General features: G+C 36.4%; 2 protein-coding genes across 6 annotated transcripts; one reads left to right on the top strand and one right to left on the bottom strand.

Moving 5' to 3' along the window:
- The first annotated feature begins 7,090 nt into the window (after positions 1-7,090).
- mpg (N-methylpurine DNA glycosylase) lies at positions 7,091-10,397 on the top strand. Its single transcript, XM_030140411.1, has 3 exons — positions 7,091-7,487; positions 8,839-9,043; positions 9,683-10,397. Exons 1-3 carry the CDS (start codon positions 7,239-7,241, stop codon positions 10,147-10,149), a joined length of 921 nt encoding a protein of 306 aa, XP_029996271.1. The 5' UTR covers positions 7,091-7,238; the 3' UTR covers positions 10,150-10,397.
- A 439-nt stretch (positions 10,398-10,836) lies between these two features.
- nprl3 (NPR3-like, GATOR1 complex subunit) lies at positions 10,837-27,240 on the bottom strand. 5 transcript variants are annotated; one of them, XM_030140410.1, is made up of 14 exons: positions 27,193-27,240; positions 27,010-27,044; positions 24,053-24,122; positions 22,652-22,784; positions 22,242-22,316; positions 20,302-20,455; positions 20,115-20,196; positions 19,179-19,316; positions 17,927-18,083; positions 16,908-17,014; positions 16,586-16,715; positions 15,248-15,437; positions 14,954-15,146; positions 10,837-11,185 (listed from the first exon to the last, which is right to left on the bottom strand). In XM_030140410.1, the coding sequence occupies exons 2-14, from the start codon at positions 27,029-27,031 to the stop codon at positions 11,020-11,022; spliced, it is 1,617 nt and encodes a 538-aa protein (XP_029996270.1). In that variant the 5' UTR covers positions 27,032-27,044; positions 27,193-27,240; the 3' UTR covers positions 10,837-11,019. The 5 variants fall into 5 exon arrangements, with proteins under 5 accessions (XP_029996270.1, XP_029996269.1, XP_029996267.1 ...); XM_030140409.1 differs by lacking the exon at positions 27,193-27,240 and adding an exon at positions 23,528-23,566 and having other exon boundaries at positions 27,010-27,046; XM_030140407.1 differs by lacking the exons at positions 27,010-27,044; positions 27,193-27,240 and adding exons at positions 23,528-23,566; positions 25,828-26,254 and having other exon boundaries at positions 20,115-20,193.
- Between the last annotated feature and the right edge of the window lie 375 nt (positions 27,241-27,615).

Below are 27,615 nucleotides of genomic sequence, written 5' to 3'. Positions count from 1 at the left end.
TCAGATGGTCCATAAAGGGTTTCCTCTTACGTTAACCAAGCAGACGAGTCGAGAGGAGATGATGAATTCCGGGTTAGGAGCACACATAGGTCTTCGCTCATACATGGATGACATGGTTTAACCCACCAGAAAGTCTTCAAAAGAAGCAAAATAGAGTTTTAGAGCATGTAACATTTTTCAAGATGGGTTTATTCCCATTCTGATGGTCTTTCTTCGATGACAGACCACTTACTGTGAGTTACTAGTGAAGGGAAATTTACTGCTGCAAAATACCAGAGCAGTAGTAGGCTATTAAAAGAACACAGAAACCTCTTTTTTGTGTGGTCATGTTGAACAGATTTATACGTACCTGTTAAGATCTTGCAGAAACAAACCCCCCCTCCTTCCTCGCTCTCTGACTCAACATTTGTTTCCTGTGAGAGCTACAGGTGTGAGCTCAGACAAGGAAACTGTTATCAGAGCCAACTGTGAAAGGTCAGGTGGCTGGAGACGTCAGCGCAAACTAAGTCAATAAGGCAAACAGCTGGAAGGCAAAGTTTTAGCCTTTTAATGATCTACTAAAACAGCCGTCAAGGCAAGCTATTATCAACTCATATTTATTTTTTCATAGTCACACAGAATGAACATTAAATAAAAATAACTTGCAAGTTTACAAACTGGATTGGGTTTCTCTAGTTTATGACTGCTGAGAGTGAACTCTACGAACCTAACGCGTCACTAGTTTTCTATAATTCAGAACAAATAATATGTGGTCTAGACAAACATAAGGAAACATTTAAATACCCACTGGCATATACGCATACAGCATGCAAGCATACGAAGCACACATGGCATTATATACCCTATATTTATATACCTGTGGCTCTAAAAGTGTAGGTGTGAGATCTTTCATGTGGAAAAAGACAAGTCGGTTTCCCCATAATGATGTGTCTCTTTTCATATGCATGTGAAATGGGGCCCTTGTGAAGTTATCCTGCTCAGTGGGAACCCAGTCACCTGCAGAACAAGGACCACCTGTGCACAAAATAAGATCGGTATGAATCATTAATTGTCAGCGATTAATCATTAATCCAGGTATGGGCTTGGTGAAAAAAGAGACTTCTGTACCTGGAACTCAGGGATTTTTTTTTTTTTTTACGACGTACAGTATCTCTGAGATGAAAGAAATTCAGAATGTGTCATGGAGTACAGCACCTCCACTGCACTATGTCTTTGTTTACGTGCAATAATTGACACCTCTTTGAAGGTATACAGTTGCGTAAAAAATTATTAGACCATCAAAAGTCATCAAAAATAATGGCTATGCTATCAATAATAATAAATAACAATACATTTTATTTGTATAGCGCTTTTCACGGTACTCAAAGACACTTTACATACAGCAGATACAAACATAAATGAAACACACGGAAAACAAAACAGTAAAAGCAATCTTAAATAAATGAGTTTTTAAACATTAAAAGCAAATTTAAATAAATGAGTTTTTAAACATTAAAAGCAAACTTAAATGAGTTTTTAAAAGGGATTTAAAGATGTTGAGGTCAGAGCAGTGTCGGATGATATATTGGGAGGGAGTTCCAGAGGGTTGGAGCAGCACTAACTCCTGTGTGTATCATGTGACTGAAACAGACAGAAAAGAAAACATGGAATGCCTAAAATCACTGTTTTTGTCAGTACAATGCCATACCTGTTGATGTAAGAACTTAAGTAATTTTGGTTATTATTAAGAAAACCATGGAAAATGGCTAGATATCAGCTCTGAAATTAAACTAATATGAGCTATTTTTGTTGTTATCATTATATTTGTCCAAACAAATGTACCTTTCGTTGTACCAGGCATTAAAATTAACAAAAAATTGAAGAAAACAGGGGGTGGTCTAATAATTTTTTCCATGACTGTACATTCCACAGTGAAAATTTGATGCAGGTATGGCATTATTTTAGGTGCAGTAATGCTAGAATTTACTTTGTCAAAAATAACCAAATGCAACATGCACGAATACTATCATTATTTACATTTTCTTTTACTTTGCTTTACTCAAAGAAAGCTTTCTGAACACAGTCTAACAGACTTTTGTACAGATGATAAGATCTAAGAAATGAACAGGGACGGACCGCAGTCTGCATGCGAAGATTATATTTACACAGTATGTGAGCAAGGGAAAATAGATATATTATTTTGGTCAATCCATTTTAGTAATCCAAAGATAGCAGTGCCAGTCTGTCGCTGTTGTGAAACTGTATACAGTACTTAAAACTGTATTTATAGAACCATGAACAGTTAGAACATAGTGAAATAATTTATTACTTATTGAAAAGCAAACAGTAGGAATTGCTTCCCTTCCTGAACAAGTGGGATTAGAGCAAACATTGCAGATCTGCACAATATATTCTTCACGGGATGCTCTGACTCATGGCGTAGTAAGATATTTTCAGTCTGGCTGCATTCTGTTTGTCCATCTGCACACACAGACGAGTCTTTGGTGTCCCTGCTTAGCGTCACTATCGCTGCACTGACTGCTGGAGTTGAAAGTGATCCAGAATGAAAAGCCACAGACAAGCCGTAGAGGCTAAGATTATCAGTAGCAGCAACAATGAAAGCAGCCCGGCCCAGACTTCACCATCGCTGCCGCTGAAAGGCAGTGGAAACACAGTCAAAGCAAACAATGGCCTGCACCGCTTCACCAGCCACGGCAAAGTCAACAAGCCATGCCAGAACTCTCCTACTCAACATGCTCAGCAGATTTCAGTCTCTGATCCTCGCTGAATACATCTGCCCAACCCCTTCAGGTCCATAACACTGTTGTCACGATTAGGCAAGAAATACATATGATAAGACACACTGCAAAAACTGATTTAACCCATAAATCTGGCATCAATCTGGCATATTTACAGCTGCAATTGTTGTAGATCAGGGGTGTCAGACTCATTTGAGTTCAGGGGCCATATACAGACTAATATGTTATGAAGTGGGCCAGACCAGTAAAATAACATAAATAATAGGATAAGAACTGATAAATAATGTCGACACCAAAGTTTTCTCTGTGTTTTTGAGTGAAAAAAGTCAAATTCCATAATGAAAATGTTTTCATCTACGAACTCTACTTGAACGTAACATGAACAAATATGAACAACCTGAAAATTCTTAAGAAAAAAAATGCAATTTTCGCAATATTACACTTTAGTTTATCATTTATACATAAGCATCATAACTTACAGATCACATTGGATTTACAAATACACAAAACATGTAGTAACAGGCAGAATATTGGTAAAATTCTACATACTTCTCTTAAGACATTTCAGGTAAAAGGCTAGTCTGAAAATGTAAACAATTTAGTGTAATTTTACCTTTTTTTTTTTTACACTAAAACAAATAGAGAAATTTGTGGTTTTCTTTATTTATAGGTTATTATGATAGTGTTTTACTGGTCTGACCCATTTTAGATTGAATTGACCTAAAATGATTTGAACACCATTGATTGTTGATTTCTTCAGTGTCATTTTTGCATTTCACAAATTCATCCCACGGGCCAGATTGGACCCTTTGGTGGGCTGGTTTTGGCCCCCAGGCCGCATGTTTGACACCTGTGTGGTAGATGTTCATTAATATTCACTGTCCCCAATAAATAAATAAATAAATAAATAAATAAAGACCCAAACATCCACTGTCGACCAAAAGCATCTACTGATCTAAACTGTTTAATACCTGTAGATCCACTAATCCTATCAATACGTGTAAATAATTGGTGTAAAATACAGTTTGTCCTCTTTTCATGGTCATCTGATATGACCCATTTAGACGTCCAGAGGCTCCGTAGTGAACGTGGAAACACCGTCATCTTCTACAACATTGATTCACCAGTAAAACCCATGGAGTTTGATAAATGACAGTGAATGGAGACAGTTGTTTGATGTTAAGTTAATGATAGATTTTACTGAACAAGTCACTTTTTGATTTGTTTTTTCTGTTTTGATATAATAGTCTTTGAATTTACTCTGAGATTTGATGAACATCTACATGATCAGTGAATTAAATATAGGAAAATAGATGATTTTTATTAAAAAAAAAACAAAAAACAAAATGTAGAGGATAATATTGTAATTAAATGGTGATAAATCGTTTAGGAAAGGTTAAATAGAGAGAAAGATTGATTTGGGAACTGACACAAACATCACACTGGGTCTTTATGGGTTAACCAGGGTTTTCAATCTGAAAGCCTTATTGATGTTTTTAATGACTGATGGAATGTGATTTTGTGTCAAGATTAGAAATGGGATTTATAGTGATCCTCATTCATATTAAAAAAAAAAAAGACCGCTTACAGAATGTTGTAGGAACGTTTTTTTTAGTAAGTCAAACATCAAGGTAAAATACTGTGCTGCTACATGTTACTACATTTGTGAATTAAAAAAAAAATATTGGGAAAAAAAGCCTTTCTCTTATGATTTATTAAGAAAAACATATTTCTATAAATGATTTATATATATTTCCAGAAATCAATCACTTTCATCCTGCAATGGTTTAGATTTTCAAGTTGAGAGTGCAGAATAGGTGAAATGACATCCAGTAACTAATCATGCAAATGCAGGGAATGTAAAGGAATTTTTTTTGGCACTTTTTATGTCTCTGACGTGTATTGACCTACGGATGACTTGTAACCTACTCCCATTTCTGCAGTGCTACACACACTTGCAGATAAAAAGATGCCATTTCTTGAGCGTGCTGCACTTTCTGACACATCTCCACAGGTATGAGAGGATAGAGGCCTCTGTGGGGGAAAATGATGTCTAAGATGCTATCTCAGTGTGATGTTGTCGGTCTTTATTTCTCTCAGGTTGGAATACAATCAAGCCTTATTGAAAAAGGGGAAGGAAGTATCTGATTGTAAGAAAAAAGAAAAGACTGAAAATGTTTTTTTTTTTTAGAAGTCTTAAATCTAACAGTTTAATAACATACATTTTAACTATAATTCCATGTGATTACAAGGTGCTACAGTTTTTCTGAGTGCTTCAACATAATAATTGTTTAACAGTTGTAATTTTGAAAAAAACCAAACATAGCTCACTGCTCTACATGCAATTTTCACAGTGTAGTCATAACAATATTGCTTGGGATGCTTAAAGAACGTGAAATTGATCCTATTTTTTTTCATTATTAAAGCAAAACATTTTTTACATTTTTTCCAACCAAACTTTTGTTATTTGTGGTGTTAGATCATATTGAGAAAAATGTGTTTTTTCCCTTATATGTATTGATCATGTGTTATATTTGGAATACATATCTTTACATTTGGATACTTGTGTGTGTATGAGTTCTTTACATACATGACAAAATGTTACTGCAAACTACTTCACCCGTTCCACAGTTAAAACAGTGCTTTTGTTTGTGTATGTCTTTTCTGCTTTATAATAATAAATGAACACTGAAGGCTATGCTATTCTTAACAAACCTGTGCAATATTCCTTTATTTCTTGTGCAATTAATACTCTGTGTACAATTGTGCAATCAATAATACTTCAACTACTGTGCCGTCAATTTAATAATACCCAATTTTTCAACTGTGTGATATTGTCTTGTAAATTTGTGCTGCTAATTGTACCTTTTTATTTAATAAGTTTCTTTCCTGCTGTCTTTGCTCTGTGTAGGATTGGACTAAATTTTGTTGTACCTTGCGTCTACAATAAAACAGTGTTTTTCAATCTTGGGGTCGGGACCCCATATGGGGTGGCCAGAAATTCAAATTGGGTCACCTGAAATTTCTAGTAAACAAAAAAAAAAACCTTACTGCTAAAAAAAATATATGGTGAGTTGACAGAGACAATCCCAATCCATAAAAGACATGACAAACTGTGAAGCTGAAACTGAAGCACTGTGGTACTGTTTATCTTTCAAATGCTCACTGTGGTCGGTTTCAGATGCTGCAGCTCTTTCATAATTCATTATTTGAGTTATTGTTTGTTCAGTATTACTTGTCAGCCTTGTAAATCCAAGCTGGACTGACTGTACATATCCTGACCAAGGAAAATAAAATTCTCTCTTTGTGCAGTAATCTACACCTGGCTTTTCTGCCTCTGTCCAAAATAATACACATTATATAGACTAAATGTCATCTAAAATTAATGTTTATTTGCTTCTTAGTATAGCAAACTATTACATGATCAAAAACAAATTAATTTTAGCAAAAAAAAAAAAAGTCTCTATTTTGAATGTCTGGGGTCGCCAGAAATTTGTGATGTTAAAATGGGGTCACGAGCCAAAAAAGGTTGAGAACCACTGCAATAAAAATTCTGAATGTGAAGATCAAAGGTAAAAAAAAAAATCAGTGCTTTTCATTCATACTATCAGTATTTGGTGGTTTGTTTTCTTATTCAAATCATGATATTGTCACAAAAACAATCTAAATGAATGTGACAGATTTTGCAAGGACTTTTTGCTTTAGTAAGACATGTTTTCAATTAGCTGGTCTGTTGTACTGTAAGGTATTTGGATTGTGTGGACACTTTTGCAAAGATAGTGCAGAAGGGAACACTAAAAACTGTAAAAGAATAAACGAGAGCCGATGTTTGGGGCCTTCCCAGGCTTCTCGTCAGCAAAAAGCCTCTGGGGTGTTTTTAAACAACACAACGAACTTGTACTTTCCTTGTGAAGTCATAGATTGTGGCCTGACCATGTCACACACTGTTAGTCTTCCAGAAAGCCACATGGACCCACAGCGCCTGGGGCCAAACTGGCGCCATCAACTTCCTGGGCACAGGCAGGCAGGAGCACACTAGATCTATTTATACCTCTTATTAAAGTGCACTGTTTTCAAATGAGGCTGAAAAGATAAGACAGCAGCAGGAAAAGGCAGCAGCTTTGAAGGTTATCAGCACATTTGGTTTGTAAAGGGGAAAAAATGGAATGCAAAGTCATGTTTGAGAGTTGTGGAGCAAAACATGAGACTGCCCTTCCTCCCCTTATCCATGCCAAAGGGAAACTCAAATCTGAAACATGACAGTCAGTCAAGTACTGATGAAGCAGTCACTGTAAAAAGGGTGCGCGGCCCCTTTAAGAAAAAGAAAACAAGCGTGAGTACTTCCTTCCGGTTAGCATTAGCATTTTATGCTAGCGTTAAAGCTAAAACGAATCAAGATAGCATTAGCTGTTTATAACATGAAAAACGACTAGTAGGTTCTACTTAAAGTGTCCATCGGGGTATATTAATTTTTACCCTAATGTGTTTTATTACACCGTTATGGCAGGGAGGAAAAGAAAAGTATCACCGTTAGCATCAGCACCTGAACAAGCTGTAAATAATGAAGATCAGGCAGGTTTTGAATTAAAGGTTTCACCTGCTAAACACAAAACTCACATTAGTGTAAATACAGTAAGAGCTGAGACGGAAAAAAGTCATTATTTCACCAAAACTGACCGGAAGTCCAGACTGGGAGGAGATTTTTTCAATCAGCCTTGTATCAGTTTGGCGAAAGCCTTCCTTGGCAAGGTAATAAATGATGTGTTCACTTCACCCGTTTTACTCTCCGTGTTAACTCAGAAAAAGTCAGAGAGAAGATGTAGTAGTTGCTATAAGAAGCTTTGTGATAGTACAGCAAGTGGCAGAATTCAGATCCTAACAGCATAATGTGAAAATACTCATTGATGCAAAAAAAAAAAAAAAAAAAATCCCTAGGTATAAATAGTCAGGACTCTAAAACTAGCTCTTGATCATTAATTAATTCATTAATATCAATAGATTGACATTACTGTTGCGTTAAATTCTTATAATTAATTATATTGATTTAAATGTTTATGGTTGAGCTCATTTCAACTACTGTATATACTGTTGAATGGTTTGATTTACAGCAGTGCATCATGTTACATAAGCTCATCACATGTTTGGTGTGTTGCTGTATCTCTGAAAAGTCACCTGTTCATGGGCTCAGAAAAAGAGCCCTGTTTTCAGCTTTGTGACTATATTTTCAACACTTGGAGATACTGTGCATGGCTAACATTGCATAGGAAAGATGAAGTTTAGAAAAAGTACAAAAATTCCCTCTGAGGAAGACAAGTACTATACATTTCCATAAAACGGAAATATCCAAGTACCTCAAATTAGTACTTACTGGTACAATTCGTAAGCAGAGGTTACGTAAATACATTCTGCCATTCAGTACAGTTATCACAGTTTGATAACCATACAGTGACACAAGCCAAGCAGTCTCCACAAAATGATGCTGATGCAAAATAAAACAGAACTTCATGGTTCCTTGAAGTGGTTCAGTCTTAATTTGCTTCATTTCAGTTAGGGTTATGGAAAGTACTTAAATATGCCCACAGAGACATGTACAACATCCCAAAATATTCAGTTTAATTTTAGAGAATACCAAGTAAACATGACCTTATTCACATATGCGAAGCTTGAACTATTGTAATCTTCATAAAATAATCCTAATTAACAATACTGGGCTTCCCTACCATGATACGACTTAGATGCCAAAACCAACTAAGTCAAATTCAAATATTCTTTGCTGCTCTGCTCTACCTCTTCCAAAATTTTGCACACAAATCTACAAGTAATAATGGTTGAAAACAATGTGAAATTGTAACTTGTTATAGAAAAAAATGTCACATTTTTCTTACCTCACTTGTGTGCCAAAATTTTCAACAAATGTAGGAAAGATGCTGGAACCCAGACAACACCTATGCCCTCTGAAAAGCAGGGGGAAACCCTACTGTAAATTATCAAAGTTGTTTGCCAATAAAATATGAAGACACTGACAATTAATTGGCCTTAGACACTGTTTGTGTTGTATGAAAACATGTGGTAAGCCCATCATGTCCTTTGTCCCCTGCAGGTGTTGGTTCGGAGACAAGCAGATGGTACTGAGCTGCGAGGACGAATCGTGGAAACTGAAGCGTATCTTGGCGGAGAAGACAAAGCCTCACATTCAGCAGGAGGAAAACGCACAGAGAGGAACACTGCCATGTTTATGAAGCCAGGCACCATCTATGTGTATCCAATCTATGGCATCTACCTCTGTATGAATGTGTCTAGTGAAGGTAAAAGCATTGCACATTCAAGGTGACTTAAGTGTAGAACAAACTGCCACATGCTGAAATCATTATGATAGTTATTTTTGGTTTAATATGCCCTTGTCTTAGTGTTTGTCATTAAAGTAGTAGTACAGGAAAATTCTTCAGCTCATGAGTTTAGGAAATGTAACGAGGGATGAGTAGGACGACAGCAGGATTTCAAAGGAGCATAGCTGAGGGTATTAGTCAACAATATAAAAATAATGGCCATAAAAGGCCTTGATTGAACACTTAACACTCATCCATATGCATCACATCAACACCTACAACATGAAAAATGCCAGTATCACACAAAAAACTGGTAAAGTTAGTAATGAATGCACTGTAGAATCAATAAGCAAGGGGGATTTAATTTCTTTAGTTTATGCTTCTCCTTTGTACATTTTCTCATTATACAATTAAACCATTCTCATTTGTTAACATTTCTAACAAACTGTTAACATTTTTTAACAATCTAAAGGGATTAGGACAAAATGTGCAATTTCATAAAAGGATGAGGACATGTCCTCAGCATCCTCAGTGTAAATGATACTGGTGAAAGGGTGAAAGGACGGAGGCGGAGTGGAGGCTTGCTGACTGGTGCACGTTTCGTGCTCTGTTGCACAGGGGATGGTGCTGCCGTGCTGCTGCGTTCCCTTGAGCCTTTGCAGGGTCAGCCTGTCATGAGGAGGCTGAGGGCAGCGAGACGCAGAGAGGGAGCACGACAACTGAAAGACAAAGAACTCTGCAACGGGCCGTCAAAGCTGTGCCAGGCTCTAGACATACCGCGTTGTTTTGACCGCCGAGACCTCGCCTCAGACCCAGAGGTGTGGATGGAGAACGACCCCAGCATGAGTCCACCAGAGGACCAGGATGTAGTGTCAGCACCACGCATTGGGATCGAGTCCCATGGGGAGTGGGCTAAGAAGCTTTTGCGGTTTTATCTCCGTGGGCACCCATGTGTCAGTGTGGTGAATAAAGAAGCAGAAAGAATGACTGTGTCTGGAAATGTAATGAACAGTGTGGATGCCTCTGATGTGCAGGCTAACACAGGACAGCACAAAGTCAAAAGGACTTCACAGGAATGTTCCTGAAACCATTTCACCATCTGTTTCCTTTGTAGACTTGACTACTTCATCAGAATACAAACTAAAGAAATGTGTCGTGTTTGTTTTAATAAAAGTATAAATTCATGTCTGTTTTTTAATATCTAAGATTTCAACAAGTCAGGACTGCAGAACAACCTCCATGGCATCATTTTAATGTGTAAATATTACACAAACAGATCCCACCTTCATTGTATGGTGCTATATATGCAGGCGAAGTATTTTATATTGAAAGGTGATACTATTAATCAGAATTTATTGGTAATTTTGGCATCTGTGATTAAAATTGATCAAAGTCTATACTGTGGAAAAAAGTATCTTGAAATGAAGCCTTCCTCACTCAGCTGAAATCTGTTTCCATCTGTATTTTTTAATAAACAGTCATACTTGGGAATTTCTCTTCTCAGTGATTTCACAGATGTCTGGAACGCACCACTTCCTTCAAAGCAAAAACAGCTTGTCTGATGTTCAGCGTCTTCCCTTTTCGTCGTCTTTCCTTCCCCACCTCTGGGATTCCTGGGTGGAGGTAGCTCGAGGTCTGGAATGATCATTACTCAGCGTGGCCCTCTGTGGCCAGTACACATGATCTAACACATCTGGGACAGTGAAAGATCAAGTCAAACCCCTACCGAGGTGAAATGTCCTATATTTAGAGTGAAGCGCATGGGGCGTGTCTGGTATGTACAAAATAATTTAATACTGTAAACATTTGGCTCATAAAGGCAAATATGCACAGATTTATGCAATCACTATGCAGTATGTCACTTCACTTTAAAACTCTTGAGTAGCAGCAGGCTATTAGCTGCTCTCAAACTGACACTTTTCCAGTTGGTGAGAGCTGAAACTGTCTCTGCGCCGCTACTCCATAGGCGACTGAAAGATTGAAATAATGGGATCCTCATGGTTGGTCACCACAAGGACACTGCGAAACTTGTCAAACAGCGTCTTGAGTTGCGAGCGCCTCATGTTCTCGTTGTACATAATCTCTTCCAGGTGGTGATGTCCCCGGAAATAGTGCAGCAGCCTGGAAGCAGTCAACAGAAAAGGCAGAGAGAGAGAGGTTGAGAGCCGGAATTTCACTGCGTCATTAGCTGTTTACATCAACCATGAGACAGGACAATTGCTGCTCCGATGACATCTGTCATTGCTTTGCAGTTTGTGGTGAACACTGATTACTGGAATGCAGATCTTTGGAGACACTCTGTTTTTTTCTAATTAAATTTCCCAATAGTCTGAGAATGAAAATAAAATAACTTTACTCTCAAAATCATTTGATAAATTTCCTCTTATTCCCTTAGAGACACAGCATTAACAGTGATTTACAACATCACGAGTCATTAAATCCTCACTAAAACCCATCTGTTAAACTGTCAGAACAAATCATATGGAGAACAAAATTGAAGAACGGAGAACAATGTGAGTGGTACGGTTTAAACACACATTTAACCACATAGTATGCAATTTACGCTGGCTGAGCTCTATTTGTGAAAATTAAAAGTTGTAGTTTGATCACTCACTGTTGTGGATGAAGACGTGTCACCAATACGGCTGAAATCATTTCTTACAGACGATGTAATGAATTCAAGTTTAACTCATGTAAAGTGACATATGGTATATTCATAACATGTAATTAATTCTCATGAAAGCCACTTCAGCTAACATTATCTAGTTAGCGTACCACTTGAGTTGACTTGTTTATTGCTGAGTTTGTGAATAACATTACACATTAGTCGGGTGGTTTACACTGGCCACATGTTACAGTGACCTGGAACAACACTGAAATATATCAATAAACTAGTGCCCTTCTGCATTAGTGCATGCATCAATAAAAGTCAGTAGCGTGGCTGAGATACTCTCGCTGTTACTGTTTGTAAGTATTACTCTGTGGGATGGTATAATTTACAGCTGGATGCTTCTATGAAACTGGTCCCTAAAAACAGGACAGAGGGGCTACAAATTCAAACCAGATGTAGACTAATGTTATGAAGCAAGTTTGGAAGCACTTTGGGTCTATTTTAAAAAGAGAAACTATTTTTCAGATAAAACACATTTTTCTATTATTTTTATACAAAAATCCACATGTAAAATGGGAAAAAGGACACGAAAATTACGCGCTACTATTTTTTGTAATCTTTTTATTCTCTGGCAGGTACATTTTGGGAACTGAAGTAAATATGCAAGGCAGTGTGTTTCACAAAAATGACCGCTGTTACAAAATCACTTGTGATTTATGTGTTTAAATGGGCAGGTTCTGCATGCAACGCCAGTGGACACGATGGGTTACACACAAAACCTGCAATGAGACTGCCTATTCATGAAAAACCCACATGCGTGGATTAGAAAAACCACTATGATCGTCAACTTTAACAGTGTCTTTTTTATAGTGGTATATAAGACCATTTCAAGCCATGTTTTCAAGATAAAATGCACTACCCTTGTCTTTTTTTTTCCTCCCTTCTCTGGGGTTTAATTGTCTGTATGCTATGTACTATTGTTAGTCCTATGTTTTACATTGTCCTTGTCACACCTGCTTTGCAAAAAAAGTTCAATAAAAATATGGTTTAAAAAAAGAAGATAAAATTCAATCACACCTAGGTAGCTTTTCCTGTCCCAATTTTGGTCCTAGTTTTTGCCCCAATATTTTATTAAAAATTCATTAATTTTGGGATGACTCAGAGCAAGAGTATAATTTTTTTGCATTTATCTGAGGTCATCATTAAGTACATCCTGGGGAGAAATATGTCTACATTTCTCTTTTATTCTTGGGTCTAAAAATGCTGGCAAAGTTCCAGGTACCAAAATGAACCCAGTTTCATTGAAACACTCAACTACCCTGCAGCATGTTTAACTATATTGTTATTTCATCTTATTCCAGGGGTCAGCAACTTTACTATCTCAAAAACCACAGAAAGAGTAACAGTCAAGAGCGAAAGAAAAAAAAAATACATGAGCACTTTAAATGCAGGTAGCACATATTGCATGATGTGTGCCACACAGTAGATGAAGTTTTAAAACTGTTTTTATTAAAGAATTTATTAAAGAATTTATTTATTACAGAATTTATTTTCAAAAATGTTGTTTATCTGAAATTTATCCAAACCTGGTATACCAGTGTGACAGATACAGATACTTGTTATATGGACCACATGTCTTACTCTGGTCCCAGGTTGCACAAATGCTGGACTGATTTCATTATGATTTTGGCAAATTTCATAGGAACAAAAATAAAGCGTAAACCATTTTAGCTCTATTTGGAGTCCTGCTGCCTTCATCTCTGGTTAACTGCCTACAATTAGAAATATTGCTTTTTACTTCCCTTTTGGCAAGAAGTTGCATCTTAGTTCTTTGCAAGTTCCCTTAAGCTCCATCCATTTCTTTGTGGCTCAAAGATGTTAAGTTGGAAAAGGTAAGTTTATAGTTGAAAGGTAATTCTGCTAATCACATAAATCAAAACCACACCAACTCTGCCCCAGGACTAATCCCTACTCCCCACTCCCATTTTCCCCTCTTTTTCTTTTAGTAGTTCATGTATTATTTGTTGGTTGTGCATTTATCTGTATTCATTCATATTCTAATTCTTATACTGATTGTATTTAGAATACAGCCATCTATTGCTTCTATACAGACATCGATCAGTGAGAAAATCAGGGAAAATATTTATTTTATATTATATTAGTCTCTTGAAATTCCTAATAAAAAAAGATCAATTTAAAAAATTTTTTGAACTGAATGCATAGGATACACATATTTACAACTGGAATATGTGGTATTGATTTCAGGCTGTTCTAAAATATATTTTATTCATATTTTTTTATAGTAACCGGCCATTGGTTGTCTAACACTCTTATCCGGTGTAAACAGGCAACAACATGAAGTTAACAACATATTCCTCTGAATTTGAACACTGCTGGAAACCATAATGAAAATATGAAGAAGTATACCCTTTGAATATATTCTACTTGTTGTTAGATATTTGAGTACAGAAATGTTATATATTTTGCTTAAAAGTATATAGTCAGCTCCATATATATTTGGACAGTGACATGAATTTTGTAGTTTTGCCTCTGTACAACATCACAGTGGATCTGAAATGAAGTGATCGAGATGTGATTGAAGAGCTTTAATTAAAATGTCATTCCTCCATTTTCAGAGGCTCCAAAGTAATTGGATGACTGACTGACAAGCAACTTCATGTCCAGATATGTCCTGTTCCTGGGTTATTCTACGACAAACGTAGCAGATAAAAGGTCCAGAGCTCAACAAAACCAATTGTGGGAAAACAGAACTGGACAAATATCTAAAACAAGTTAACAGTCCGAGACCAGCGTATGTCAAGGATAATTCAATAAAACAACAAACCACTGTGAGGAACTTTGCACCGTTAAGCTAAGCAGCTAAGCTAACACTAAGCAGATCCAACAGTACATATATTATTTCTTTACTGATAAAACTCACTGAATGAGACAAAGAAGGGCATAAAGATCACATCATGAAGCCATCATTATCAATTTACTAACTTGGTTTTATGAGTGAAGCTTCTTCTATCAGCTGATCCATTGTTTTGTGTTACACTGAAATGATTCCGACTAGAAACAAATGGCTCAGGACTTAACAGGTTAATGCAATATTTTTGTTTAATGTTTGAATTAAAGCTGAAACTCCACACTTCAGTCATATCTTCATTGCTTTATTTTAGATCCACTGTGGTGTACAGACACTAAATTACAAAATTTGTGTCAATGCTCTAATATATACGGACCTGACTGTATGTATCAGAATGGGGTTGAATTACCTGGCAAACATCCTCAGATCTTCTGGATTTTGTGCAGCGGGGATGTTGAGAATAACCTGCCTCTCGTGTTCTGATAAGCTGGCAAGAAGTGTCTCTGTCATCCTTTTATTAAGAGGAGAGTCGCCACCAGGCAGCAGCTCTGCACTGGAGTTATCCATGCTGGGGCTGGTTAGGGTCATATCATCACTGCTGGCTAAAACAAACACACAAGGCAAAGACAGATGGATGAAGGTGATCTGTCCTTGTGTTGCACATTTAAGAGCTGGTAGGAAGAGTGATCTGATGAGATCATACTCGGGGACCCGAAGCTAAGCGCGCTGGGGGTGCTGAGACTGCGTCCTCCGACTCGAGCAGCCAGTGGGAGGTCTTCATCCCTGAGGCCGGGCTCATCCTCACTTGGCGGAACCAGGAGGCAGACGTAGGTGTGCAGCTGGATCAGCAGGCGTCGCTGCAGCATCCACACTACCATCTGGATCAGCTGAGCCTGGTCAGTGTGAGAACAGCAGCTCAGAATAACAATACACTAAACATATTCATGTATGTGCCAAGACGGGTCAAATGTGTATTAAGTCATGAGCAGGGGTTCATATGTGCTCAAAATAGAGTCAGGAGAAGGAGCCATGGCTCTGATCTTGTTCTCATGAAAAATGAAAGCTGAAGATGCCGGGGCTGATGTCCCTTTACCATTTATTATTTATCACCAACTGCTCTGGTCCAAAACAAGCTGTGTCGTCAGAGAACACCAGATGTTTCTGCTCTTCCAGTGCAGTATCTCACTCAACAGTAGTAGCTCTTAAAAAACTAGGAAAAAACCATGAAACAAAGATTTCCCTTCTTTTACTTTTGCTTTTAAACACTACAAACTTCTGCATTTAGCTGTTTTATTTATGTGGGAGGATTCTTTCACTTTTCACAGCCATTAACAATCTACTAAAAAGTACTTTCGTCAACAACTTTTTTTATTATTTTCTTTATATGTGTGTGTGTGTGTGTGTGTGTGTGTATATATATATATATATATATATATATATATATATATGACAATTCACAAATTCAAATACACATTTTAGAGAATGTGTCATTATGGAGGAAGTGAAATGTTAAATATTTACAGGGTAAAATACATACAATTTATGGATATTAAAATTAGTAGAAGGTAAGTTATAAATATCATGTGACTAAACAGATGGACACATTAATAAAGATAATAGTTTTTTATGGGAATAAAATGTCTTCCTCTGTAGCATAAGGAAACTGTCTTACATTGTAATACCACATTGTGTACCAGCTGCTTTTATTTGAGGTTGAAAAGTTGAGTTCATTTAATTGTTCATTTTAAGGTTTCACTACTTTATTGAACTGTATTTTATTTAAAATATAACTACTGTATATTTCATTGCGTTTTTTTTACTTTCCTTTACCTTACAGGTGCAATATACGTAGTTTTTGGGTGTTACTCAACAAAGATCACATAATTAATAGGTCTGAGAGGAAACAAGATTTTTATCAACTCCAGACTGTAAAACAATCTGTTTCTTTCCTGTCTGATTTCAGCTCCTCCATCTTTAATATATTCCAAGTTGAAATAAAAATGAATGAATGAGCGTGCTGTGTTTGTGTTCATAGTCTTACCTCCTGTGCAGGAGCTTCCAGGGGGTTTCTGAACTCAGCCAGTGAGACAGGAAGGGAGAACTTGGCGAGCATTGAAGGCAAATCATGACCAGGAAACTGTTGGGCAAACTGTTCAGCCAGTGGCGAGTATCTATGCAGTGGGAGATGAAACATTTTACATTATGACACAGAGCTTTTCCATTAACACAGCTGCTCCAAATTAAACAGCCTCTGTGTTGTAAAGGAAAATCTGCAAGCAAGTGATATTTGATATTAATAAAAATGTGGCGTTTAACAGTAACCAGTACAGCCAGTGGGGTTACTTCACATCAGTGACACTCACAGGCAGATGTTGGCATGAGGAGACAGCATGTAGACGTTGTTCTCACACAGTGGGTAGATAATAATGGCTTTGCCCCAATACACTAAATGAGCAGCAATCTGAAAAATCTGACATAAAGAAAATCAGAGTGAAAATGACACGGATTGTGTGAAACAACTTAACAAAATGGTAACAGTTATGGAAATGTAGCTCCAAATTTGCTTTGAATGTACCAACATTGTCCACTAGATGGCAGTAGGGTGTCACCAACATTACAATATTCAGCTAAATAACTTTCACTCAACTAAACACTTCTCAAATGTGTTAAAAATATCATAAATATAAGCCTATATATAGCATTTAAACATGACATTTACAATATTTACAATATTTTATGGCCTGTCATCTAACTCTGCTCTGTGTTTTGATGTTATCGTTATTGTTGTCACATTTTGTCAAGAGTGTGTCACCCGCACTAATGTATGATCGCCAGACGCTTCTAAATATCCGTGATTCTTTTTAAATCCAGGCCAAAAACTTGTTTATTCAAACTGGCTTTTAACACTCAGTAATGCCGTGACACATTACCTGTATTTGTTTTTATTGTTGTTATTTTTTATTACTGTTTTTATATTGTTTTATTATTATTGTATGCTTTGATATTATTGGAGGCAATCTGGTCACTTAAAGTGTTGTAAAAGGCTCTACAAACAAATGTTGATTGACTGATTGATTGATTGAATATTCTGCCCACTGTTTCTGAATTAGAAGTGTTACTTGCACGTTGAATACAGTCAATATCATTGCTCTTAAATAGCATGGTGGGTCAAAAATAACAAATTTAGTAAATTAATGTGTCTCCTCTAGCAGTTGAGTGTAAAATACTAATACTGCCTTAGTAATAAGAAGAAGCAGACATGTTTCAACCCTTGTCTCCATCACGTTTTCTTGAACTTGTGTTTATTATCAAAAATTATTTCAATTTCTGTTTCCATTTTTGGATTTCCTTTTGAGCTTTGAGTGGTGTGACCGTAGTCTACCTGAAGTAAGGCCAGGTCAGCATCCTGTGCGAGCTGCTGCAGGTTTTTCACCGCTGAGCAGGTTTTGATGAGGCGAACCATAGCAGGCGAGCAGTCCAGAGGAAGCTGGCTCAGCAGGGCCTTTTCACTCTCCAGCAGCAGTAGGGCATGATAGGGTCTGGAGGATGACGCAACGCGGGATAACACTGACTACTTTGATGCATTAAAAATAAAATCCCCCTTTTTCCCCACAGCTGGTTCCTGACTGATGTACTTAAAAAATTCAGCTGACTTAGCTACTCATGCATTTAGTATTAAGACATCCTGGGTAACAGGAGACCGAAGCTGAACAGAAGTTTGATGTAATTACACTGAGGTAACAATAGGTGGCACTGTGGCCTTCAAAGTTTTTCATGATTTCCACACCTATTTATGAGTAAATAAGTTGAATAAAAGCCAATGACATGACCCTAATCAGCCGTTAATGCTGTAAATACTCAATATTCACTGAAAATAGGTGGAAACTGCATCCATTAAACAGGTTTGTACTATTTAGTTTACAGTTTCATGCCTTCACTTGTTTGTGTATAGTAAGGTCAACAGTTTTTCTTTTTGTGCTCCTGTCCATTTTAATAGGCAAAACTGAAGATATTATGTCATATAATAATATTTTGTTAAATGTTTCACTCCAGAAACACATTCAGTTAGTGTTATCACAAGAATTATAGCAAATAAAGCCTTGGTAATGTTACTTAACATTAATTACACAATTATTTTCCTCAGCCATCTGATCAAAGTAAATATAATATATCTATATAATCTTAATTCATTTTTGTTCTTTCTAAACCCTCATGACATTTACATTATGTATAAAATATGTGCCTTACATGTTATATATGATTTATTGGTATTTCATAAAGAACATGAAGATTAATCAAGTTGACATAACATATGTAGAAATATTTTCTTTACGCCTATCAGATGTGAAAAGACGACTAAGAAAATACATAAATGTTAAGTAAGGGCAGCAAGGCTTTATCTGTAAAGAACACTTGTGATAACACTTCCTACACGAGTTTGTGAGTGAGAACGGTGCCAGTGGGTGGAGCACCAGTGGCTGGTTATTATCGACCATATTTAGAATCACACTATGACTGCTAATTGGCAGAGGTGCATTTAATCCATACAGTACAGTGTGTGATTTACTGTAAAAAAAGAAGCATTCACTTTTGATTCCTCAGAAACACTTTGTATACAGGAAGTGAAAGCGTACCTTATTGCCTTTAAACTGCACTCTAAGGCCTCAGGGGGGATGTAGTTGCCACCGATTCTGTGGATCTTGTGAGGCAAACAGAAGCTCACCTCCAACCAGTTGTTGATATGCAGTCGCACCACACCAGTCGTACAAAGGCTGAAACACACCAGCATCAAAGTGAGCTACGTGAATAATCTATATCAGAGGTGTCACACTTACAGCCTGTGGGACAAAACTGACCCTCCAAAGGGTTCAATCCGGCTCACAGAACGAATTTTCAAAGTGCAAATATTACTGAGATGACATAGACAAGTCAAGGACGTTATTGAGTCTTGACAAGTTGTTTTGATCATAAAGTTAAATGCTATATTTGGAAGATCCAGATGCCTGTTACTAAAAGTTTTGTGAATTTGTAGATCCACTGGGATCTGTAATTTGTAATCCATGTGTGTAAATGATCATCTGAGGCATAATATTGTTAAAATTGCATTTATTTTTCTGAGGAAATTTCCGGCTGTTCATGGATGTTCAGGTTATTCACATTTTTTGTGAGAGTTTGTAAATGTAAACATTTTCATACTGTAATTTTACTTTTTTTGCACTAAAACAGAAAAATTTGGAGCTGTTATTGTTTCTAAGTTATTATGCTGTTATTTTAACACTTTTAGCCTTTTAACACTCTTGCAATGTTGACATTTGGTTTCTGTTTTTATATTTTAACTTATTTGATTTTATTGTTTCCTAATGCTTTTATTTTTTTTATTGTGTTTTTAGTCTTTTGTACAGCACTTTGGTCCACTGTGGTTGTTTTAAAGGGCTTTATAAATAAAGTTGGCTTGGATATTTTACTGGTTCAGCCCAAATTGGGCTTCATGTGGCCCCTGAACTAAAATAAGTAGCATCCATGATCTATATTCTATTGAGAAAGAGTGTAATATGTGCTTTATTACATACCTATCATAAGCCTCCTTCAAGTCTCTGGCAAGTTTACATTTAGGCAGAATTTGTCTAAAAGGTGACTGGGGGTTTCCATCTGCTGACAACAGCAAAAATAAAGAACTCTGTCAAAATACAGTGAATTTAAGACATGATTTGATGCGGTTTGATGTCAGTTCTTAGACATGAGAACCATGTGCCTCACTCTCAGTCACGGTGGTGATTTCCTCCTGCACAGCGAGCATTAGTTTGGCCTCTCTGGTCAAGTACTGGCAGCGTCGCTCCTCGTGCTGTAGGGCTATGGCGATCCGCCGCGACAGGTTGTGCATGCAGCTGATGACGGAGGGGTCGGCATTGGCCTGTAGAGATAATTAATGAGACAGGGACATGTTTGAAGAGCTCAGTGATATCTAAATTTAAGTTGTTGTATTCTCACCATTATAAGCAACAGCAATGAAATACAACATATAAATACAGAATCTCTGTAGCACTGGAACACATTAAGTTATTAAAGTTACACAATATTACCCTGCAGTAGTTGTAGTAGTACATTGTTATCGTAATGGTGTGAAAGAGGCAATTAAACAAAGGCAATGAATGAAAGGAAAGTGGCGCTATAATACATAAAGATGGAGCGCCTTCCTTCACAGAAAAGCAAATGTTCTAAAACTTATTACAAAACTACTTCTACTACAAACTGCTTTGACAGTAAAAGCAAGCAGAACACAAAAACAATAATGCACAAAGCTTCGATAAAAATTGGGAAAAAGCTGTTATAAAAGATAAATAATAAAGGCAAATATAGAATCACTATAGAAATAATTAACTCAGACAATTAAAAAGAAAAGACAACAAAAAATATCAGTAACAGCAATAACAATCCCAACAAGAAAAACATTCGGAGAGCGCAGACCTCCACCAAGACAGATCTGCCCCCCCCCCATCACCACCAAAATAAAATTTTTTCTTCCTTGTGCCAGTATCAACCTTTCCTGAAAATTTCGTGAAAATCCATCAGTAACTTTTTGAGTAATCTTGCTAACAAACAAACACACAAACAAAAAATGAACAAATACACGCAAACACACAAAGCAAAGTGATCACAATACCTCCTGGTAGAGATAATAAAGTTTCATAAAATGTAAAAAAAGAAAAGAAAAAAGAAAAATCAGAAAAGAGATGACACCACATTATGGTTGTGTGTACATGAATAATTACTAATGATATAAACATAACTGATATGTCAAATGACAAACGGTAAATGGTAAAATATACGATTCTTGAACCGCAATGTATAATAAAATTAGCTACAATTCTCACCACTGGAAACTTCAGTTTGAATTTTTTTTTTTTTTTAAATCTGATCCTTACTACATTAACTATCATAGCGATACTGTTGTGACTGCTGTTTATTACTTACATAGATTTTTACAGACTGGATAGATTTCATCAATCACATGTAGCTTTGTGTCTATACATGTTTTATTTTGTTCCACAAATTGCCCCAAGTGATAATAATAAGCTTGTTATTTTACTTCTAAATCAGTATTAAATTGTGTTTTGTGGTGTGTTGTATAATACTGAGGAAGTTTCACATATGAAGTCAATTTTCAGAATGTAAAAAAAAAAAAAAACAACATACATATATGGATGATCAGTGAACATTTCCTTTTATCATTTTTAACCTGTTAGTTGCCACTAACTCATCACATTCATAGACGTAAATAACCCGAGCTCAGTAAGGCTTTAAATAGCTGCTACAAGCTAAAAACATCACAGTTGCTAGGCAGACACCACTGCTAAAACATGACTAGGCACATACAGCCCCACCCCGCCCCATTATCTTGTACTGGGGCTTACTGGGTACTATGACTCAGCATGGGCAGTGGCCTTCCACAGAGCATGACTGAGCACATACCTCCCTCCGAGTTCCCATGTCCTCACAGATAGAGCATAGTGGAATATTATCACTCCTCACTCGTAGACACACCCACACATGTCACACCCACAGTTATTTATTCACTATATTTGTCATTTATTTATTTCTGCTGGTACAGAACACCTCAACGCTATATAACTATATACACAAATAACAAAAATATCATTAATTACAATAGTTCAAAATCATAAGAAGTGTTTTCATACCCTCAGTGCGAATACCACATTAAACAAGATCATCGTTGGCATTTCTCTTTTAGGTGATGGGTCTGTTTTGGAAACCTGCACAGAGAAAAAAAATGAATAAAGTTAAGATTTTTACAGTAAAAATAGTAAAATGTACACCTGTAGTATGTTATATAGGACAGATCCATATTTAATCATAAAAAAAATGTTTAATTCATACATTTAGCACAGGAGGAAACAGAGATTGTAATAAAATGTTCATAATACTTTGCAGTAAATCCAAAGATGTTCCTTTTCTGTGGGTTTTGTAAGTGTTGACTGACAAAGCATTTGGGAAGTGTCACAAAAGTAGCACTGGGTCTTCATGGGTTAAATGCTGTTGTTTCTTAAGAATGATAAGAAACAGTAATGAAATGTGTCCAGTTCCTTACCTGAATGATAGGTGGATGCTGAAGGAGGGTAGGGTGACCAACAAAGCGAACATTGTCTATCTTCAGTTCAAACTTCTTCCCGCACATGTCAGATTTGGTGGCCAGGATGGTGGCGAGGATGATGTCGGAAAACCTTGAAAAAGGAAAAACTCAGTAGGAAAATGTGTGCAGGGTGGACAGAGATGCTAAAGTACAGAAACAGCCGGAGCAAGTGAGAAGGTTTACATTAGCTTGGTTTGTTCACATTTCCTTGTCCGTAAGAGGGGTTACGTTAATTAGAGGCATTATGGCTGTAATAAAATTCAACAATCAGTGAAAATAAATAAAGCTTGTGTGGCTACTGGAGAGGAAAAAAGAGGAAGAGGCCACCTTGCAGAAAAAGTGAAGTCTCTGCATGAATGAAGAATGTGAAAGACACATGCTGGTTTTACTGAAGTAATTCATGCTTCGATCAAAGGGATAAAAATCAAGGTTCTAACCTCCAGGAAAAAAAAAGAAACAAACCGTAAACTTACCCCACCAACACAATTTGAAAGGAATGTAAAATCATTGCTTTATTGTAGTTTGTTTCTGACTTAAATTTACATTAAATGCTAGAAGTATGATATATATAATTAAATCTGAATTAATGGTAGTTGTAAATTTGTTGGATTTTAACACAACAAGACATACAGTACAGAGGAAAGCAAAACTGAAATCCCAAATTAACCAAAGAATCGATTCACTGGATCAACTAGAAAATAATTTACAGGGGTTTTCTGAGAGTAGGGTTGGGGATCCGTACAGGACATAAAATAGGAAAAGAAGGGGATTAAAAAAAAAAAAGACAGGGGTGATCTAAGCATAGGAAAGGTGGTTTAAATGATTTGGTCTTACCCTGCTACCAACTGTTCGTCAGTTAGTGGAGAGTGTTCTCTGAAATGGGAATTGGGCCATAAAAAAGAAGAAAAAAGCAAACAAAAGGGAAAATGCAACACACAGTTGGGCTGAATGCAGAAAATGGACATCAGAACAACCCGAACAAACATCCGACACTATGATGTCAAACTGGATCTTTAGTTATGTCCGAAGAGCTGCCATTTTACATGTGATTAATGTAACTGAAACCAACCAAAACATTTCTTAGAAAATTACACTTAACCTTGTTGATTCATTCACAACTGGCCACTTCATTTAATTCTGTACAAAGTGTGTTTTTTTACTACCTATTTCCAAAAAAGCATGTTGTTTAAATGTCAGTTTTTAGTGTTTTTCTTTGTTCTAAGAGTGTTTTTATTCATTTTGAGGAATTTATCAAAGCCCAACTGTATGGGCTGTGTTAATCACTAGCCACCTTAACTCCTCTTTTTGGGAAATACATTCACTAGTCAATTTATAAAAAGTAATGTTAGATGAACATACCTCGAATCACCATCCTGATCTTCAAGACCCTCCCCAGCTGTGTTGAGAGCATATGGACTTCTTTGTTTTGCTGGTAAACAGAGATGTAACTATTATTTTTTACACCTATAGCAATAACAAAAAAGTAATACATATTTGGTTGAGAGTAACAGCAAACAGGATACTTCTAAGTAAAATACATCTCAGAAATGTGTCCTCTGAGGTCATTGCTTGGTGTTTCTCGGAGTCTTCTGGTATTTTTGTAAATGTCTACTTGTGACTGGTTTATGTGTGCAGTTTCAGTAAGACACATGCCACATTGAGAAATGCAGCTACTTTACTAATCATGTTTTTCTTCCATGATAAGATTTAAGTGCAGCACCTAGGCTAAGCATTTTTCCACAGCACCTAAGTTAAACAGTTAACAGACATACTACCACTGCTAAAACATACCACATTAGCCCCAATAAAAATAAATTAGCTTTTTAAAAGTTGGATGATCTGCTATTCATGGAATTGGAATACAGGTATTTTTCTCAAATGTTGTAAGTCTTGGGAGGGCACAACACCAAAGTCATTTCGGCCACCACCTAACCAAAAAGTTTAATTATAAGGTGTTTGGATATTGTGTATTGTTGTGTATCTGCTCTATCTTTTTAAGTTTTTGTGCTCACATATGATATTATCTATGCCTCATTATTATATCCTCCTGAGACCCAGCAATGCATTTTTGTCCTCTATAAGGGAGAAGAGTTTCACAGCTTTACTTAGAAAAAAAAATTAAAAAAAAAAAAATCCTGTCCACTGTAAAGCACATAAAAAGGACATAAAAAAATTAAATTAAAATTTTAAAAATTGTATCTGAAAAGCTGATCACAACAATTACTTAATGTAAAAAGGTCAACACATTTACTTTCCTGGGTCTCAGGAGGATACGAATTTGTGAATATATCACTGGAAAAATGCAATCAATCAATCAATCAATCAATGCCCCAGCTGTGCAGTACAGTTTTGCACATTCTTAGGGAAACTCTGTAGAGCTGCAACCAATTAATTGATTAGGTGCTTGAAGCAAATGCACAAAACTCACGATTCGATTAATTGACTCGAATTGATTGAAGGGAAATATTCTATTGCAGTTTTCCTGAATTGAAGCTTCTTTGTGCATCACAATAAGCGTCCGTGAGAAACACAACAGTGGAACCAATGTTTAACAGCAGAGAAATGAAGGAAACAAAGCTTTGATTCAGGAGAATTGTGGTTGAATGATGTTTATGGACTACTTTGAGTCGATTAATCGGTTGCAGCTCTAACACGCTGCAATCTAGACAGCAAATACAGTTTCTGAAACTCTAAGGAAAACTCTGGAATAGTGTACTGACTTCATCAATGTGCAGAGTTGTTTTGCATTTCTATCTGCTATTGTGTCTAAGTCCAAAAGTCAACAAAAATATATAATTTATAATCAAATAACAAAAAGGCCATAGCACCTGAGGCTCTCCACAAACCTAAGGAAATCCCTTGGGTGTGATCAAAAATAAAACGCACTTTATGTATATGTGCCACAGTTATAATACCATCAACAAATACACATGCAGAGAGTTGTGTCATAATTACTTCAGAAAAATAATACTGACAGGACATTTGGTTATTTTCATAAGCAGCAGACATATTTTCGGCCAGCTGGACTGGTTTGTTAGTGAAAGTTATTCCTGAAAGGCACAACATCGACTAAACAGAGACTATCTTGGTCATTCCTTGTACACGTTTTTTGTTGATGCTAATGCTATGCCTACCTGTGAGAGATGACGGACACTCGGCGACTCTCTGGAAAGGGTATCGAAAGAGCAATTTGTTCCCTCGGCTGCCAGAGCTCACCAGTATAACACTAATGGGGCTAGTTTTGTCGCCAGTTTTGTACCTACTGTTTTCCGACTGACTGTACATGGATTTTGTGTCGGCGGGTGGGTTTAACATCATCCTAGCATTCTAGCTAGCATTAGCTTAACTGCAGCACAATAAAGCCGATCATGGACGGAACCAACGATCAGACCATAAAGGTTAACTTGTTGTAGACGATATTTGTAGCAACATCCACAAAAATAAAGCAGTAATCCGCAAACTACTCTGTAACTCGTTTAAAGTTGGAGGCCTTGTTGTCAACTTCTCCCTGCAGTACATTGGTACGCGCTACGATTGTTTTGCGCCACCTTGAAAATTGTTCGGGTGGAACAGAAATAACGACTTTACAGTTCCGCTTTCTGTTTCTTTATAACCAGACCCAGTTGAATGTGTTTGGACTCAAATAGTTAAGTATGTATTATATATTTTAACAACAGCAAAATTAAACATATTGTTGCAGAAATATACCTGAAAATAAGTGTTACATGACATTATTACATTTTTGCACAGCTAGTTGAGTGCTGCTGTCTTTGGTACTGAAAGATGTATTTATTTCTGGCACATTTTGCATTTTATTTTGTTTGATTGAATTCCTTATGTGCCTGCAACAGGAAATACTTAGGCATGACTTGAGACTCAAAATGTCATGATGCTTGTCTAATTATATATTTTGAAGATATGCAAAAGTATTCAAAGTTCAAGCACCAGATTAGGTTTTAAATTAATAATTAAATCTAGATAAGTACACAGATAGGAGTCTTCCATTTGTTGCAACTGGTAAAAAGTTGTTTAACCCTAAATGAGCAGTGAGTAGCTTCTCAATTTTTAAATGCCAGACGACAAAGCGTTCTGATAACTTCAAAATATTAGCAATGAAAACAACTAAACTGAGACACCTGTAATTGGGTTAAAATTGTCTACTGTATAATTAAAACTTGGAAGAAAAGTGGTGAACCATCATTAATTAATACTATTAAAAGAGGAATGTGTCTGAAAACAAAATTATTCAAAAACAAACACTATATCTATATTTTAAGTAGCATAAGAGATTCTTTCAAAGCTGTGACAACCATCACCTGTTGTATTTTCTGACTGCATGGAGTGGCACCTTCTAAACAAATGCACAAAAACACAAATCAGCAACCACTGTAAAGAACAATAAAAGTTAATGGACTGGTTAAAAAAATACATTTGATAGGCTGTATATTGGGTGACATATAAAATGGCAGTGCAATAAGTCAGAGAAATACCATGCATACCTGATTCACTGCTGCATCAACTCAACAGGGCTGTTTACCCTTGGAGGTCCACCCTGTTGCTCCAGATAAGCCTCCAAAAACTTATCCTTGAATAACCTCAGACATCACAAAACAAAAGCCCTAAGTATTAAGGATGAAAACAGATATAGGATTAATATGACTATTAATATAAAAATTATAAATCATTATCATTGTATCCATTTATTTTGTACTTTTAATCACCAAATCTTCAAGGGAAACCCAAAGACCCTCCTAAGAATAAGATGATGTTTCTACATTTAACAGATTTTAGAGATGTTTAGATTGTTTCCAAATCTAAGGGTATTCATCCCGTAGAAGTACGCAACTCTCTATATTCTCCACTCACAGTTGGTAGGATATAATAATAATAATAATAATAATAATAATAATAATAATAATAAT

This window comes from Sphaeramia orbicularis, chromosome 8 (genome assembly GCF_902148855.1).
Source record: "Sphaeramia orbicularis chromosome 8, fSphaOr1.1, whole genome shotgun sequence".
Classification (NCBI taxonomy): Eukaryota; Metazoa; Chordata; class Actinopteri; order Kurtiformes; family Apogonidae; genus Sphaeramia; species Sphaeramia orbicularis.
Note: the sequence above shows the minus strand (reverse complement) of the source record. Positions and strands in the feature narration are given on the sequence as shown.